This window comes from Limulus polyphemus, unplaced genomic scaffold (genome assembly GCF_000517525.1).
Source record: "Limulus polyphemus unplaced genomic scaffold, Limulus_polyphemus-2.1.2 Scaffold432, whole genome shotgun sequence".
NCBI classification, from domain to species: domain Eukaryota; kingdom Metazoa; phylum Arthropoda; class Merostomata; order Xiphosura; family Limulidae; genus Limulus; species Limulus polyphemus.
The window spans coordinates 486,965-503,876 of NW_013666042.1; the positions used below are offsets into that span (position 1 = coordinate 486,965).

At 34.0% G+C, this 16,912-nt stretch overlaps 1 protein-coding gene across 1 annotated transcript in view; it reads left to right on the forward strand.

Moving 5' to 3' along the window:
* Window positions 1-16,912, forward strand: part of LOC106458232 (sialin-like) — a 71,598-nt gene that overhangs the window by 47,797 nt on the left and 6,889 nt on the right. The window contains exons 7-9 of the mRNA XM_013917707.2: window positions 7,526-7,658; window positions 11,510-11,665; window positions 15,732-15,817. Of these exons, the coding sequence (XP_013773161.1) occupies window positions 7,526-7,658; window positions 11,510-11,665; window positions 15,732-15,817 (375 nt within the window). The remainder of the gene's footprint in view (window positions 1-7,525; window positions 7,659-11,509; window positions 11,666-15,731; window positions 15,818-16,912) is intronic.

The following is a 16,912-nucleotide window of genomic DNA, read 5'->3' on the forward strand; positions in this document are numbered from 1 at the left end:
AAATAAGTAATAATAATAATAATAATAATATAATTAAAATGATTTGCACGGCATGCACGTGAGCAGCTCGTGGGTAATGTAATTCAATAGCATAATGTGAGCTGCACGTTCCTCAAGTGATTTACAAGTTATAAAGGCGCAGATAGTAGTTAGACACATTTCAAAGGGCAAAAAACAATAAAATTTAACTGTAAATAGATGTATACTGTTACGAACTTAGAGCTACTTAAGATAAACGAATGTAGTTTCATGTTACAATTTGAAGTCATTCTAGAAAGAAAAAAAAGAGTAATTTAGGTTTATTTTGATTTTTTTCTGGTGGTTACGAGGTAGGTCGAAATGACTGATTCTGTTTGAAGATAGGATAGAGAAAATAACAAATAAACTATAAAGTTTTACTGAAAAAAAACGTTTGAAATGCTTTTGAGAGGTTTCATGTATTACACAAAGGAAATTTTAGATTTTTGAGATGAGAAAAAGTATTTTTAATTTCAACATGAAAATTACTTTGCACACGGACTATTCAAAATAAATACTCAATATATTCATGGACAATATTTTATTTTATTATTTTATTTTTGTATGTGAAAGACTTGTAATGTCAACTGAAAGATTTCCAAATTTTGTGAAAATATACATACTATTGAAAGTTAGAAGTATTAAATCTATAAAGAGTTTAAATGAGTACAAAAACGTAATGTGGTCAGTCAAATTGACCAAGTCCATATTGAAAATTTTAATGAATATTTTGTTGTTTCTGACATGCTGATGTCATTGTTTAGAGTTTTTGGCCTGTTTAACGGACTCTTTATCTCTCCCCTTAGGTCCTTCTATACCCTGATAAGCCCTTTCCTTTAAGTCTTTAACAACCAGGGAAGGGGATACATCCCTCTCCACAATTCTTTTGCCAACTATTTCTCACCTCTACAATCGATCATATGCTGATCATTTGTTTTTAATAGCGAAAAGGAGAATATTTTGTCTTGTCAAAAGGTGTTCTAAAGTAATTGAACCAGTCTGTGTGGACTATCTGTTGCTGATAGATGCAACTCGTGTTGGTTGGTTTTTTCAAATTGGAGAAGTCGTTCTTTTGCCTCATTCGAGCCCAACTTTCTCCACTTCGTCTCCTTTTGATTGAGCTTTCAGTTCTCCATGCACTTCCTATTCTCTCTGTTTCTGCACATGAGGTTCTGTTGCTTTTGGGGACTTGGGCTTCTCTAGAAGCCATTATTCCTTTGGGTTGGGCACATATGCATTCTCTTAAGTGGACTTTTGCTTGGGATCCTTCAGACTCTCAAATTATCCTCCCTTTTTCCCTTATAGACAATCTGCATTGGGATTTAAAAAAGTACAACACAATGACAGGAGTACTGCTTGCTCCACCTTGTCTGGATTTGCATCTGCTCACAGATGCTTCACTCCAAGGTTGTGGAATGTTGGTATGCCAGGAGGAGGCTTCTTGGCAATGGTCTCAGATAAAAATGTATTTTCATTTCAACATGTAGGAGCTTCTGGCCATATAACATACTTTGGTTCATTTTCTTCTTCTGGTGCTGAACTGATACGTCATGCTCCATTCCAACAATTCCACCTTTGTGGCCTACATCAATCACTAAAGGGGCATTCTTGTTTCCTTTATGTTCGAACATTAGAACTTTATTGAGCCCACACGCTCCAGATAAATATCCTTGCATGTCATGTTCTGAGTGTTTTCAAGACCCAACCAGGTTTATTCTACAGAGTGGTCTCTCAGGTTTTCAGGTGGCAAGGCAATCAGTGGGGTACTCCTCCTCTGGATGCTTTTGCCACTTTACTCCAACTCCAAGTTACCTCTTTTTGGTCTTTGGTTGCTCAGGCTGTGGCAGTGGATGTTCTTCATCAGAACTGGACCAATCAGTACCTTTTGTGTTCCTTTCATTTTCATAGACCTCCTTGTCATGCGGTCCTTCTGGATTGTAATGCCAATATTGTTTTTCAGTGGCCTTTCACTCCCTCCATTTGAACTTTGTCTTCTTGTTCCATGTTTTACCTATCTGTTCAGACTTATTCCTACTCCTTTTAGTCTGTGGGCATTGTCAGTCTGATATATTTGCCATCAATGTTTCATGTACTTTTTTCCATTTCACATACGTTCTACTTTATCCGGATCAGTCTTTCCTACCCAATCCTTCGGCAGCTTGTGAGGGACATTCTTTCATCTTGGCAATTTCACTTTCATTCATTTCCCACCATTATTCCTGGTCTGATCCAGATAGATTTTTATGTCCAGTACATGCTCTTTGTTGTTACATTGCTCGCATGGCCTCCTTTAGTGGTTCCAATTCTCAACTTTTCAGTCCCTAGCACCATTCACCTGTATGTGACCTTTCTTCTTCTACCCTTCAAAGTTGGGTTTGTCAACTGATTTGATTGGTCTATTCCTCCCTGTCTCCTTCTCCCTGAATCCTGTTTTAGGTGTCATTGCATCAGATCAGGCATCTTATTTGTTTCTTGGCATCTCACCACTGTCATCCACTGGAGGAAATTCTTCAGTCAGGCATGTGGACTACACCTCATATATTCATCCCCCACTATCTTCATTGGGTAGCTGTTTATTCCTCACTGGAGTACCATCTTCAACCTGTTGTCATCCTTCAAACTTTGGTGTGGCTGTGACTGGGTAAGTTGTCTTTTCTATATATATTTTTCCCCTCCAGTGGCATGTCCCATTTAGAATGATGAGTGTAGGCAGTCCAGGTATGCTTCCTGTCTCTCAATTCTGCACTGTATGGCCAAATGTATAAGATCACTAGTAGGTTTTCATGGCAATATATTTGCTTCATAAGTTTGCCCATTCCAGACTGTATTACCTCATGGACTTCATGGGTAAAGCAGAAATAGATAGTTGCCCATCCCTGTCATCCCTTTAAATGAATAAATCGGGCTGGTCTGCTTTTCAAAATAGGATTGTTCATGATCACTGATTGCACTGTCTCCAATATCAGTGTTCCTTCAGACTATCCACTACACTTTGTCCCCACTTGTTCTTCTAGTGGAGCATAGGAATCTTTGCCACTTTCCCGGTCTGTGCTGCTGAATTGGTGGACTATGGAGGAGTCCTCCTGGATGTTATCGTTTCCATTCAGTTGAGAGTACGGTGGTGGTGTTCTGCTGGTGCAGATGACATTCGATTCTCCAATGATGCATTCCACCTTCATGCAATGGGTCCTGGAGGTTGATGTTGCACCCAGCTTCTGTGTAGTTCTATCTGGAAGTTGCAATTGCATATATTTTCTAAATGTGATCCACTTCTGTATGGTGGGACCTGGAGGGTGGCATTGCACTCCAGCCTTTGTGCAGTCCTATCCAGAGGATGATGTTGCTTTTGAGTAGATCCATCACATTGCAGTTCACCCCTTCAGTTAGGACCCCTCATCCTATCATCACCTGGATATCAGTTCTCAGTGAGTGGTTTTGGATTTAAGCTAGAACAGTTAACATAAATCCTCACACATGTGTTGGTTGTGTTCTTACTCGCTCAGTTTGCAATATGTAGTGGGTCCCGAGGTTGATGTTACACACAGCTTGTTGTACTTCTGTTTGGAGGTTGATGTTGCTATATGTTTTTAGAGATGATCTGTTTCTGTACAGTGGGACCAGGAGGGTGGCATTGTGCTCTGTCTTTTGTGTGGTCCTATCTGAAGGATAATGTTGATTGGGGTGATGGTTTTCCTTCTCACGGTCCACGGGGAGTTTTCACTGCCTGATCTGATGTTGTGCAGTGGGGTGCATGTCTGATTGAGTTGCATGTGAGCTGCCACAGTTGCACATGACTTCCTACTGTCATTTGGATGTCAGGTACCCAGATATATGGTTGGTTGTGGATTTGGACACATGTTCATTTTGTAGATCAGTTTGCACAGTATATATTTCCATTCTACTTACCTTGAAGTGAAGATGGTGTGGACCCTCCTCCTGCTATGGGTTGGAGGTTCTATTCCCAATACTGTTTGGTTTTGGACTGGAGTTGACCGGCCGCATATGGTCCATCATGCCCTAGCCACTCTACATCTTGTAGCACATCCATTTTAGCTTTCCCAAAATTCGTGTCTGTGGATAGTTCTTCCACCAGATTGAAGATTCCAGTAAACTATGTTTGGGATTCCAACCCAACTGGTTCCCCCCCCCTTTTTTTTGGTTGTGCTCTTTCCACTTTCCGCCTGTGTATGCGACACCTCTTTCCACAATGGATGCAGAGTATACCTGGTACAGAAATGATGCAGTCTCCTACATGTGTTCCTCTGCAAGTGAGGATCACACTTCAGGGGGTGTTCTTCAGATGCTTTTGAAGAATACTTCTTTCTCTCCCTTGTACCAGTCCTTCTGCCTATTCAATATGGGATTCTAGCTATCCATACGAGAGGAGGTAATTTACTGTATCGGAAGTTATTATTCGTCTATACTGAAAATATACGTCAAGAGGGTGTATTGCACTTCTGTTGGTGGAGATTTGTCGCATGGTGATTTACATGCGAGACACAGTTGAACCATATTAATCGTGGGGTACATGGGAATTCAAGGCTTATGGCATACAGAATAAATTTTGCATATAGATGACAGCACTAAACGAAAAAGCAATCCATGTGAGATAAGGTAAGTACATATTGGAAATATACTTTCAGTATAGGAAAATAATAACTTCCTGCAAATAGTACACTCTACAGTGAGTTAAAACAGAATTCACCTCCAGTTAAAATTACCATTAGCTCTCACTAAACACAACTAAAGTGATTGAAGTTGTAAAAACTAAATCTGAAGTTAAGAAAAAAAAATAAACATTTTACTTACAGGTTTCACTACACAAAAGCAAAAGGTCTAAATTAAGTTATTCACATTACAAAATATCCATAAGTTATATTAAAAGTTCTACAAGTCTTGGAATGTAAAAGATTCTTCTTACAGGAGCAGTACTTGGCTTTATATACAAAAACAATAGTAACAAAGCCAGGTTTGCACAAGAAAGACATCTTTCATCCTTGATATGTGTTATTGTGGATCAAGCTCTAGGATATAGCTTCTATTAACATTTATCAGATTCATTTGTAGGGAGGATAGCATGTGATATCCAGAAATAGAAATCTTAAGGAGCAGCAGCAGGCACATAGTACCATCTTGTACTACACTTGGTAGAAAAAAAAACATTCTGTGAAGTTAACTGAGACTTTGTTACTTCGGCATATTTTCCTTCTAACATGTTGAGTTGTTTGAACCTATTTTCTTTACTTTCCTACCCCATTTATAATAGCCTCAACCATATCTGTGCATAGTTTCATAGTATATAACAAAAGAGTAGGAGATTGTATGAGCATACTTATTAGCTAGTCATTCTAATGCTTCCTTGATTCCATCAACAAAATCAGTATAAAATTACACAAAATAAATCTGTTGAATTAATTACTTGGAAATTAATAGTTTGTTAAACATTAACAAATTAGTAATTTTTATTTTATATCTTAAATTCAGTGCTAATTTTTTAAATGAGACATAACTTAAGATATTTTCATGTATTTTTATCTTTTATTTAGAAGATAACCATTTTATATTTTAACATGTATGGATCTTACTTTTATCAGCCCCCCTCTTCCCCACTCCAACCCTGGTGGTTCAGCAGTAAGCCTAAGGCCTTATGATGGCAAAAATTAGTTATTGATACCCACATTGTGCAGAGCACAGATAATTCACTGTGTAATTTTATGCTTAGCAGTAAAGTAACAAATACTTTAACAATTTAAGGGAAGTACCTGTACATTAAATTAAAGAAGGAATCATAACTTCTTTTTTTTTTTGCTTGTTACTGTATGGACTGAATTTTCAGCTTGTGAATGTATAATTATCTTAGATTTTAAAAGTCCAATTTTTTTTTTTATAAATGTATTATTTCAAGTATGATACTTTTATCTTTATTATATAGCCTAGAAGTAATAACTTCTGGTCCATGCCAAGAACTAGACCTAATTTTTCGTGTTCCAATCCAATTCACCCCTCTGCTTATAATTTGCATAACTTTTTTCTTTATGCAAAGTAACTGCTTTTCTTCACATGATTATAGCCCCTATTATCATACTTGTAAGTCCAACTTTGTCTATCAAATGCTGCTACCTCCTTCTGTCTTTTCAATTGATAGTTTACTATCTGAAATAATCACATTTTCTTTTGGTAGTATCTTACAATTATAAGTTTTTTATGGTACCATTAAGGAGTTGGAACTTTTGTGAGTTTTAGAGTTCTTGTTTTGCTTTCATTCTTGTTTCTCAAGTGCCTTTGAGGTAGTGAATTGAAAATATTTTTTTAAATAATAATCACAAGATTCCTAGTTTTCATTTACAAGGCTCACTTAAGGACATTAATATTTTTCAGGCTTCTGTAATATCTCTTTCTGACTTTATGTGTGTAATTGAAGGGTCCTTTGCTTTCTTGTGTACTTCTGAATACATTATTGTGTTGAGTTTGGTGAGTCTCCTCTAGGTTTGTTTTTGTTCAGATTTTTGGATAGTGCTGGTTCTGAGGAGGGGATAGTGCATTTGATTCTGACACTTACAGCTAAGATGTGGATTTATCTGGTTTTATTATTCATTGTGTATAACCATGTTGATTAATATTAGGTATATACTTTTTCTTCTCTAAATATTGTAGATCTCTCCTCTTTTGCAGTAACCCTCAAGAGAAACTTTGTGTCATCTACATGTACACTAATGTGTGTAAGGTTTAGCTTTCTATGCCTATCTACCATTGAGGGTAGAAGATTGTAAGAGTGTCTCACTTTCAGCTGTACTTCATCATTCAATTTGAATATTCAATCGATTTGTACTGCTTTCGGGGGTGGTCATTCTGTCAGAGGTAAAGGATTTGATAAATTCTACAGATGCCCTCTAGTGTGGGATTTCTTTTCAATGTTGGATCAGCTACAGCAATTCAATTAATTGGTAAAGATGGCTGTGATAACTTTGTACTTGGTGTTTTGACAGAGTAGGTCAAATATTTACCACACTCTAGTAGACTGACTGGTAGGTGTTGAGGGTGCTCCTTCACATTGGGCCTGTTGACAGCTTGGTGTTTTGTCATGGAGTGATCAGTAGGAGTCCTTTGCCTTAATAGTCACTCTATTTACAAAATTCACATTGGAGACTCTGAGGCTAGTGTCTGCTGTGGCATGTATATCTTGAGATGAGCCACGAGTCAACTCTGTACAGCTGTACTTCCTCAGGTATCAGAAGTACAGTTATTCATCTTCCTCGTTTATTCTAGCTTGAGATTATAGTAAGATGTTAATTTCATTTAATCTAAAAAAAGCTTCTCTCAGTATATTATTTTACCTCATTTTATTGAAGTATATGTTGTTGTTTTTTTTTTGTGTTACTTCATTTTTTTTTGTTTCTATTCATACCAGAACTGGGAATTATACCTGTATAAAACTTGTAATAGTTTTTCATTTTAACACAAATGACTAGATTTCAGGTTGTTTATGAAAATTTCATCTTTTAAATAGAATGGTTACAAAAATGCCTTGCTGTATATAGCAGAAACGTTAACTATGACTGGTAGTGGAGTTGCGTCAGATTATCTCAGAGTCAAGGGATACTTCAGAACAACAACTATTAGGAAAATATTTGAGTCAATTTGTAAGTCTATTCTGTAATCAATGCTGTAAATTTTTAACCACAAACAAGATTGACTCATAATAATGTAGGGAAGTTTGATTAAACTCGTAACTCTTTTGTTTTAAATAAATATGTTGCATGAAATCTATGTAAAGGGTCTCTAGTGACTAAAACATTATTGCTGTCATGAACAGGCATGGTAAATGGAAATGGCTTACATTTATCAAAAGTCAGTGAGTTATTTGAAAGAAACCATATCTTTTTTTTTTTAATCAGTAAAAGCTAATGTTCATGAAATGTGTACATTTGGAATACATGTAATTTTTTTGAACTCAAACTTTTTTGGACTTGATACATATTGAGTACAATTTTGCATTTATTAATGAAACATATGCATAACATAGTGACATTTATTGCTTAGTCTATTTTCTCCAGTCAGTTTTTAATCTTAACAGTGTATGATCTGTACAATAACTAAACCTCATAAACTATAATCTGCCATTTTAATATTGGCTATTATAAGACAACATTTTTAACAGACTAAACATTGAAAACCCATAATAGTATCTACGTGTATGTGCATGTATGACAGCTCACAACAGCTTAGGAAAACACCTGAGGGTAATAACATTACAGTGTATGTGTATTGTACATTGGTATTTAGTTGCCATTTCATAAACTGCATTATATACTTTATACATTAATTACATTTTGTGGTATTTCAGTTCTTTTAGCTTTAGTTTTGTATTAAGTATACTGACCAAGTTTAATCATTACTTCTAGCGCAATGAGTGGTAATACAGTTACCATAACTAACTTGAAAGCTTGTGGTTTTAATATTAATCTAGATAAGAACATTGAGCATATTTATATATAATGTTCTTTCTCTATGTATATGTATTCATAAAGATGCGAGTTTCTTCTTCACTGTAAATGTTTTCTTCAACATAAAAACATTTGATTTTAAGATTTTGAGTTAATTGTATGTGGTATCTTAATTAATTGTACTGGTTTGAAAAATTTTTTGGTTTATGTGCATCACAAGTATAGTATTATCAGTTATTTTTTTCAATGCATACATGTGCAGTAATTTGTTTTATTTTATCCTTTCATGTAAATGTCTAATTATAATCACTTCTAATTATGTATTTTGTGCTAGCATCTACATTTATTATGATTAGCATGTGCCTCATTCTTCTGGAAGTATTATTTCTTTTTGATAAATTTTCTAGAAATAGTTTTTATATGAAATCACATTTTTATCATTTCTGGAATTCACTACAGCTACATGAATCAGTATGTACTGGATAAATACCCTATGAATCAGTATGTACTGGATAAATACCCCATGAATCAGTATGTACTGGATAAATACCCCATGAATCAGTATGTACTGGATAAATACCCTATGAATCAGTATGTACTGGATAAATACCCCATGAATCAGTATGTACTGGATAAATACCCCATGAATCAGTATGTACTGGATAAATACCCCATGAATCAGTATGTACTGGATAAATACCCCATGAATCAGTATGTACTGGATAAATACCCCATGAATCAGTATGTACTGGATAAATACCACATGAATCAGTATGTACTGGATAAATACCCCATGAATCAGTATGTACTGGATAAATACCCCATGAATCAGAATGTACTGGATAAATACCCCATGAATCAGTATGTACTGGATAAAAGATTATGATGAATGTGTTTCTTAGTTCACATTTTGATATTTCAGATAGTCAGTGAATTTTTAAGTATGTTTTAAATAGTTACACCCCTTCATTTATATAGACAGTACTTTTTGTAAAAATGTTTTCTATAAACATCTAAAGTGTCTAGCCCCTGTTCTTTACAGTTTTTATTTATTTTTCAAACTGATATTGATAAATGAAGTATAGATCATCTAATGCATATACAAGGTTGTTTGTTATTAAGCACCAAGCTACACAGTGCTTAATAACATGGGGCATATTTAAGACTGTAATGTTGAGTTGACAAATCATTACAAATAGTATTTATTTAAAGTATCAGGAATGTGCAGTTAGTGGCAAGTTCACACAGATTGCTAACTGGAAGAAGTTTCTGTAAGAATCATGGAGACAGATTTAGAATTTACAGAATAGAACATATATTTTACATAGGTTCTCCAAAAGAAAAATAACAATAATAATAAAATTATTGTTCAACTTTTTTTCCAAGATAATGTAATGGTTATGAAAGATTATTTATAGTTCAGCTTATCATTTTAATGAAGACTCTTCTCTTCAGTTAACTTTAATTCTCTTCTTTATTTATTTATTTTGGTACTTCGACTTATGGTCTAGTTTCCATATCATATGAGTTACGCTTAACAGTTTTTATATAAATAGATTATTTACAGAGAACTGAGCCATTCTGAATAGGATAGGACACTTACTATTGCTAACTTCTAATGCTAATTAACTCCTGTAAAATACACTCTCCATTGCTATTGCTAGCTAACTAGCTTGGTTTAGCAACAGGTTTTATATTCAGTTTTCCAAATGTAATCATTGCTGATCACCTCCAAGTACAATAGGTTTGATTGTACCAGATTAAACTGATTCTCTCTCATGTGGGATAAGTAGCTAATGAATCTCCATTGTACATGTCATACAGCATGGTTTGTCCTTCATCTTATGATATGACTTAATGGAAAGGTACGATTTTCACAAGTTTGATCAATACTGTATCTTGTATATTCAGTTCACGTACTGAAGGGAATAACCAATCCTCTTCCAGTCAAGCTAAAGTCTACTTTTCCACTTGCAATCTGACTGAAATATTGTAAAACTACTATCCTGACCAATTTATAATAGTAACTAGAGAAACCTCCTCATTCATATCCAACCTCAATCTGACATAAATGTTGTAGAACTAACATCCTGAGTGATTAATGATAATAAATAGGAATACTTCCTCACCTGTACCTAACCTCAGTCTGACAGAAATGCTGTTGGACTATCATATTGGATAATTAATAATAGTTACTACAAATGTCTCCTCACTCAAATCAAACTCTTTTATTGTTTTTTTTCAAACTGTTATCCTGAATGATGTACTTTGTTAACTAGATACATGGTGTCTCTAACCAGGCTGTTAGGTATATGACTGTTTATACAGCTTACAAACCTCTTTCTTGACATGGTTTCTCTAGTGTTTCATGTGCTGCACCTACTGCAGGGGTTGAACCCTGAATTTCAGCATTATAGATCTTCAACCTTACTGCTGAGCTACCTGGGAGCCGTACATTTTCAAAGAGGACATTACTAGCTAAGGCTTGTGATTACTACCATATTGAATTAGTTCAATTTCCTGTTGTACTTAAGTTTTAAATCACAGAAAGTTGTTACAGCATATTTTGAAGTAGGTGTAACAGAATCATTTTCTTTGACTTTTTAGCTATTTTATGTTTATATTTCACATTTATTAGGTAACTTCCAAATTTTAGAAGGCAACAAGTTGATATCCACTTAATGGTATCAATTCAGTTTGAAATTTACTACACCTTATAACCTTTAATAATAAGACAAGTGTAATGAGTGCAATGATTATTTCAACATCATTATGTTAAACTTATTACATATTTATTATTATTACCTTTTCATTTGTATATAAACAGTAATTAGAAGCTACCTTAAGACTGTAAACTATATGTAATATATTTTGTTGTTATTCTTCTTTTATATCTTAAAGAAAAGCCTTCTGGACATTTTTTTTCTATATCATATCATTGTAGTTCTTTGATGTGCTGTAGAATTTTTTCTAGGCTCTTAGAACCTTTTTGTTTGTTTTCAAAAACTTTAAAATCTAGTTCAAAGAACATTATTATTCTTTCTCAGCAATGTTGGGGCCTGCATTTTGTCTGGTTCTAGTACCTTTTGTTGGATGTGATGGAACAGCAGCTGTTTACCTATTCGTGTTTAGCATGGCATTCTATGGCTTTTCTTCAGGAGGTGATGGCCCAATAGCACTTGACATGGCTCCAGAATTTGCAGGTTGGTTGACAGTATTACATAGTCATTATAAGAAATTTATTCAGTAATATTTGGTAAGGATTTAGTTCAAAAACAAATTAAGTTACTTGTGAGCTTCAGCTGTTCAAACTGTCAGTTTATATGAAATATCATGAATTTATTGAGTAAGTTCAAACAAAGAAAGTTAAAAACTTTGAGTAAATTAATCATAAGAAATAAAAGAAGAGTTTAAAATTTAATTATTTTTGGATCAATGAATGTTTAACTTAAAGTAAAACAACTGATAGCATCATATTCTTTTTTTTTTATGAACCTAAGAATGTCTTTGTAACTTGTTAATACTTCACTCAGTAATGTAACTTTCTCATGATTCAAATATTCTTTGTTACATGAACAAGCTTCCCAACCATTTTTGGTTTTCCTCTCTCCCTCCCCTGATATTCAGATATATGCGGATCAATTTATCTCGCAATTAAATGAGGGGCTTAGCATTCTGTGGCCTCCCAAGGATTTCTGATCAGTTCACCCTTTCTTACAATCATGTGGACTATCTGTTTTTAGATTGGCAGTTGTTAGGTTCATTGTTACCAATTTGGCTCCCTATGTGCTTTGTTGCATAGTCCATGCTTTTGTGTATCATCTCTGTGCTCTGGGGATGCAATTTCATTATTACAAGGATGACTGGCTCATTCCAAACAGAAATTGGCCACTCATTCTCACCAACTTCCTTCTGTGGTGGCTTGGGTGGGCTGATTGATCAAATTGGAGAAGTCCTTCCTTTGAGCCACTCAATATCTAGTCTATTTGGGGTCTTTTTCAACACGAATATCAGTCGCGCTCTGCCTTCTCCTTCGCATCTTCATTCAATGGAATTTTTAGTTCACCATGCCCTGTCGGCTCAGTCACTTACTGCTCACGAGGTTCTATCATTTTTGGGGATGTTGTCCTCCATAACTACACTGGTCCCTTTCAGTCATGCCCATATGAGATCCCATTAGGAGGTGCTTCATGAACAATGGAATTCTCTTGCTTGAGATCCTCTTTCCAACCCCATTTCCCTTCCTTCTTCCCTGTGAGACGATCTGCATTGGTGGCTGGACAAAGCACATACATCTTTTCATAGACACATCTCTTCAGGGCATGGGTCAGTCACTAAAGAAGCTTTGGACTGTTTGTCCATGGATGAAGCTGTCTTGCATATCAATGTTCTCAGACGTCTAGCAGTACATCGAGCATTACATCACTTCCTTCTTCTCACTCCTCATTGTCTGATGATGGTTCTATGGTGGTGGCCCATATCAACCATCAAGGGGGCACCCAGTCCAGAGATCTGTTTTTGGACATTGGATCTATTATACTGGGCCCATGCACATCACAGTCGCTTTATTGCATGACATGTTCCGAGTTCTTTCAATCTCATCATGGATTGTCTTTTGCACCCTGACCAAATATATCCAGTGAAGTGGGCATTAGATCCACTTGTTTTCAGGGATCTTTGCCATCAGTGGTGTTGGCAGTTGGCCTTTTTAATAACTTCTGCCCATCAGTTGTGTTGGGGGAAAAATGCTTTATCGTATTCCTGTCTGTTAAAATAATCCTCTAGTTCTTTATGTTGGGCCATGGCTTCCCGTTTATGGCATGAAAACATTTGGTATGATAAAGTTGTTGTGCAAAATGTCCACTCTTGGTTCAAATAGGCCGGTATAATGCCTAGGTAAGGGCTGGCTTTGTATTTGTCTATCCATCTATCATATATAATGCAAACACTCTTCACTCCATTAATATCCTCTTTCCATTTGGTTTTTGGTAAGTCTTATAGGTCCTTAAAAGTTTGATCTCTGGAAAAGTTCTACTTGGAAAGTATTGGCAAAAAACAGAGTGAAACCTGGATATATATTTCTGATCCAGTTACTTCACCTAGTCTTAGGTTCTTTGATTTAGCATTCTGACTAGTTGTGCTTATGTATATCCAAGTTATGAGTGTGTCGTAGATGATCAACTAGTGATTTTGTGGATGTTTGTAAAGCTTTCCTGATTATTCTGTTTTTATGTAATTAACTATCCTTTGGCATACAGTTTTTATTTTGCTAAGCACAATCTGCAATATTGCCATGAGTCATCCAGAAATAAAGCAGACTGTAAAGGATAAGAGACAGAATAATCATGTTGCAAGCTGGGTTTTGTATATAAAAATCCAAAGTAATTTTAAATGGCTAACTTACTATTCCCACGAGGTCTGCATTTAGATATATGCATGTTAGATATTTTGTACTTTTCATTGGTGTTAAAGGAGCAGTGTTAAAAAATCTGTTATTATTTTTTTCTTTTTGAATTAGACATGTTAACTTGAGTTACTGAGAAATGGAGCCATACCCCTCTTTGCTCTACTTTTCCTTGTCTTCACTTGAAACTACTGATGTCATGATCAGCTATACAAGCTGTCTTATAATAATTATAATAATAATAATAAAACTAATACTTACATAAAGTGTCTCATTTCACATTACTTGCACCATTAAAACTTTTTGAAGTCGTGTTATAGTGGTTTATGAGAAGAAAACAGGCCATACAATCCTCCCGTGAGGCCATATGTACACATATACAGGTATACATATATATCACATCTATTCATATAAATATTATTAAAAGTCTTTGTTACTATCAGTAAAAGGTCAGTTTCAATAAGAATGCAAAAATAAATCCAATTCTTTGTAAGGTATTAGTTTTTTCTATACATGTATATATGAAACGAATGCAGTTTATTTGAACTGAGTAAACATTATGAAAGAAAGTGAGATAAATAAATAGAGACATTTCATAGATTTTATTCTATAGTCAGAACCCCAATGAAACTGTTTTTGTTGTTTTAGTTCTTTTTTTAAATGTTTTTCCTATTTTAATATACCACTCAATTAATAGTTCGTTACAGAACATAGTATATGAAATGTCTGCAGTAAGTAAATAAACTATAAATGCATAACAAACAGATCATCTTTATTTGGAAGAAGACAGCTAATTATTTTTTTAGATGTTTGAGATTGCTATTTCTGAATTTACATTTAGATTAAAATAAGGTGTTTTCTATAAAATTTATTATAGTTAAAGCTGTAGCAGTTTTATTACGTGCCTTGGATGTTAATAGTAATCAGGTGACAGCTAGGGCATGGTGTAGCATCATATGGTACTGTAACCAGTTCTGATCATGCAATCAAGTCCTGAGAGCATTTTACATATCAACTTCACCAAACTGTTAGGAACTCAATATCTGGTATAATGAATGTTGGTTCGCAGCAAACAAACATCATAGATGTAAATGCACACAGATATAATTAATACAACATTAACCACATTCAGAAACAAATACATTTTATCTACCTATTTGTTTTGGCATACATCCTAAACAGCCAAGTATGTAATACATTACCTTATTTACTCATAAATGAGATTAAGATTATGCCTTAAAAGTATACAAAGAGTGTAAATCCTAGGTTTCATGGAGTACTTAACTACCAGACAAAGTTGTACAAGCAGCAGTTGCCTGTCATTGCAGTCTTGAAAGACAAAGATCAGCTGTTAATCAGGAATGTCCAACTGAAAAAGCAACTAACAGATAATTAAAAATTTGGTAATAAGCTGATGTCTAAAGAACTTAGCTAATGATTCTGACTTACAGCAACAACTTTGGGTTTAGTTATAATAATGCAGCATGAAGTTCAGTACTTGTAGAGAGTGATGCCTCAAATCCCCCAAGGATTACATATTTATTTGAAAGTTTCTGTTGAATGTTTAATTAACACAAAGTAAGTGGTTTTAATTTAATTTTTTAACAGATTCAAGTTTTATTCTTTTGGGCACTATTTGTAAAAAAAAAGTATGAATGTTATGCTCTGTAAATTTTCTTAATTATACTGAACTGATATTATAGAAAATGTTATTGTTTTTTTTTTTAGAAAATTATGCAGTGTAGTCCTGGGAATAAATCAACTCATTAAAGTTTGTAGGTATAAGGTGTAACAATGTTATTTTTTGTATTGGTGGAAAAATGTGTATATTCATTTTTCTTCTTGTTAAATCTTGAATTTTTTAGGGACTGTAATGGGGATTGTGAATGCAGTAACCAATGTAGCTGGTTTATTTGCTCCTTTAGTTGGTGGATTTTTGACTGAACATAATGTGAGTAAAGTTTCAAAACAAAAAAAAAGCATTGAAAAGTGTTAAAATGAGTTTTTTAGTTTATAATTAAGCATCTGTAATGAAAATTTGTGCATTGAAGTGTATTTTTGCTTTTTATATTAAGCTATTTATTTTTTTTATATTATTAAAATAAGTGAAGAACATAAATATGAAATTATAATGAATTGTTTTAGTATGATGTGATAATAATGTTTAATTTTAATTCACTAAATATACTTTAAAACTCAAATTACAAAAAATTAGAGTATTACAGAGATTTTTTGGTGATGCAAATAACATCTAGATGAACAGATATATATATGAGCAAGAAATCTAATATTTAATTATATCACCTGTTTAAGGCTTGATTTTCAAGTTTAAGAGCTTATTATAAGTCTTCAGAGTAAGCTATTGAAGTATCTTGTAATTCTGAGATAACATGTTTAATGTGTCTTTCATATTTTTGTAGGCCTACAGATAGAAAATAATATTTTTTCTGCCATTTTACAGTAAATCCCTATCTAATTTTTTCAGAATTATGTTTATAATATGTTTTCAGCTATTTTCATGGTATTCCTCCTAAACAATTAAAGCCAGTAAATTGGTATAAAATTTTTGTGTTTGTGCTTGTTTCATCTAGTTTTATTAATTTTATGTTTACTTAATTGCATTGTATAATTTCAATGTATCACTGTAATAACCATCATTATTAACAATCACACAATTAAAAAAAACAATTTCTTTGACCTGAAAGACTTAGAGCTAGCAATAATTGTGTTTACGTTTAAAAACAATATTCTAACCTTCAACTATTATCAAAAAAAAAAATTAGTAAACTAACAACTAATGCACCACTTCCATGTAAATTAAACTTTGTCTGTAACCAAAACCATTTTAAAACTCGACAATTTTTGATATGGTACTTACGTCCTCTCACAAGATTAGCTATTCTTGTTCAGTGCTGCCTTCTATATGCAAACATTTCCTTAATGCATGCCGCAAGCCTTGTGCTCCCCTCCATGTTGGAATTATTACATTCCAACGTGTGTCTCATGCAAATCATGATGCATCATCTATTAACCAATAGCAGCATAG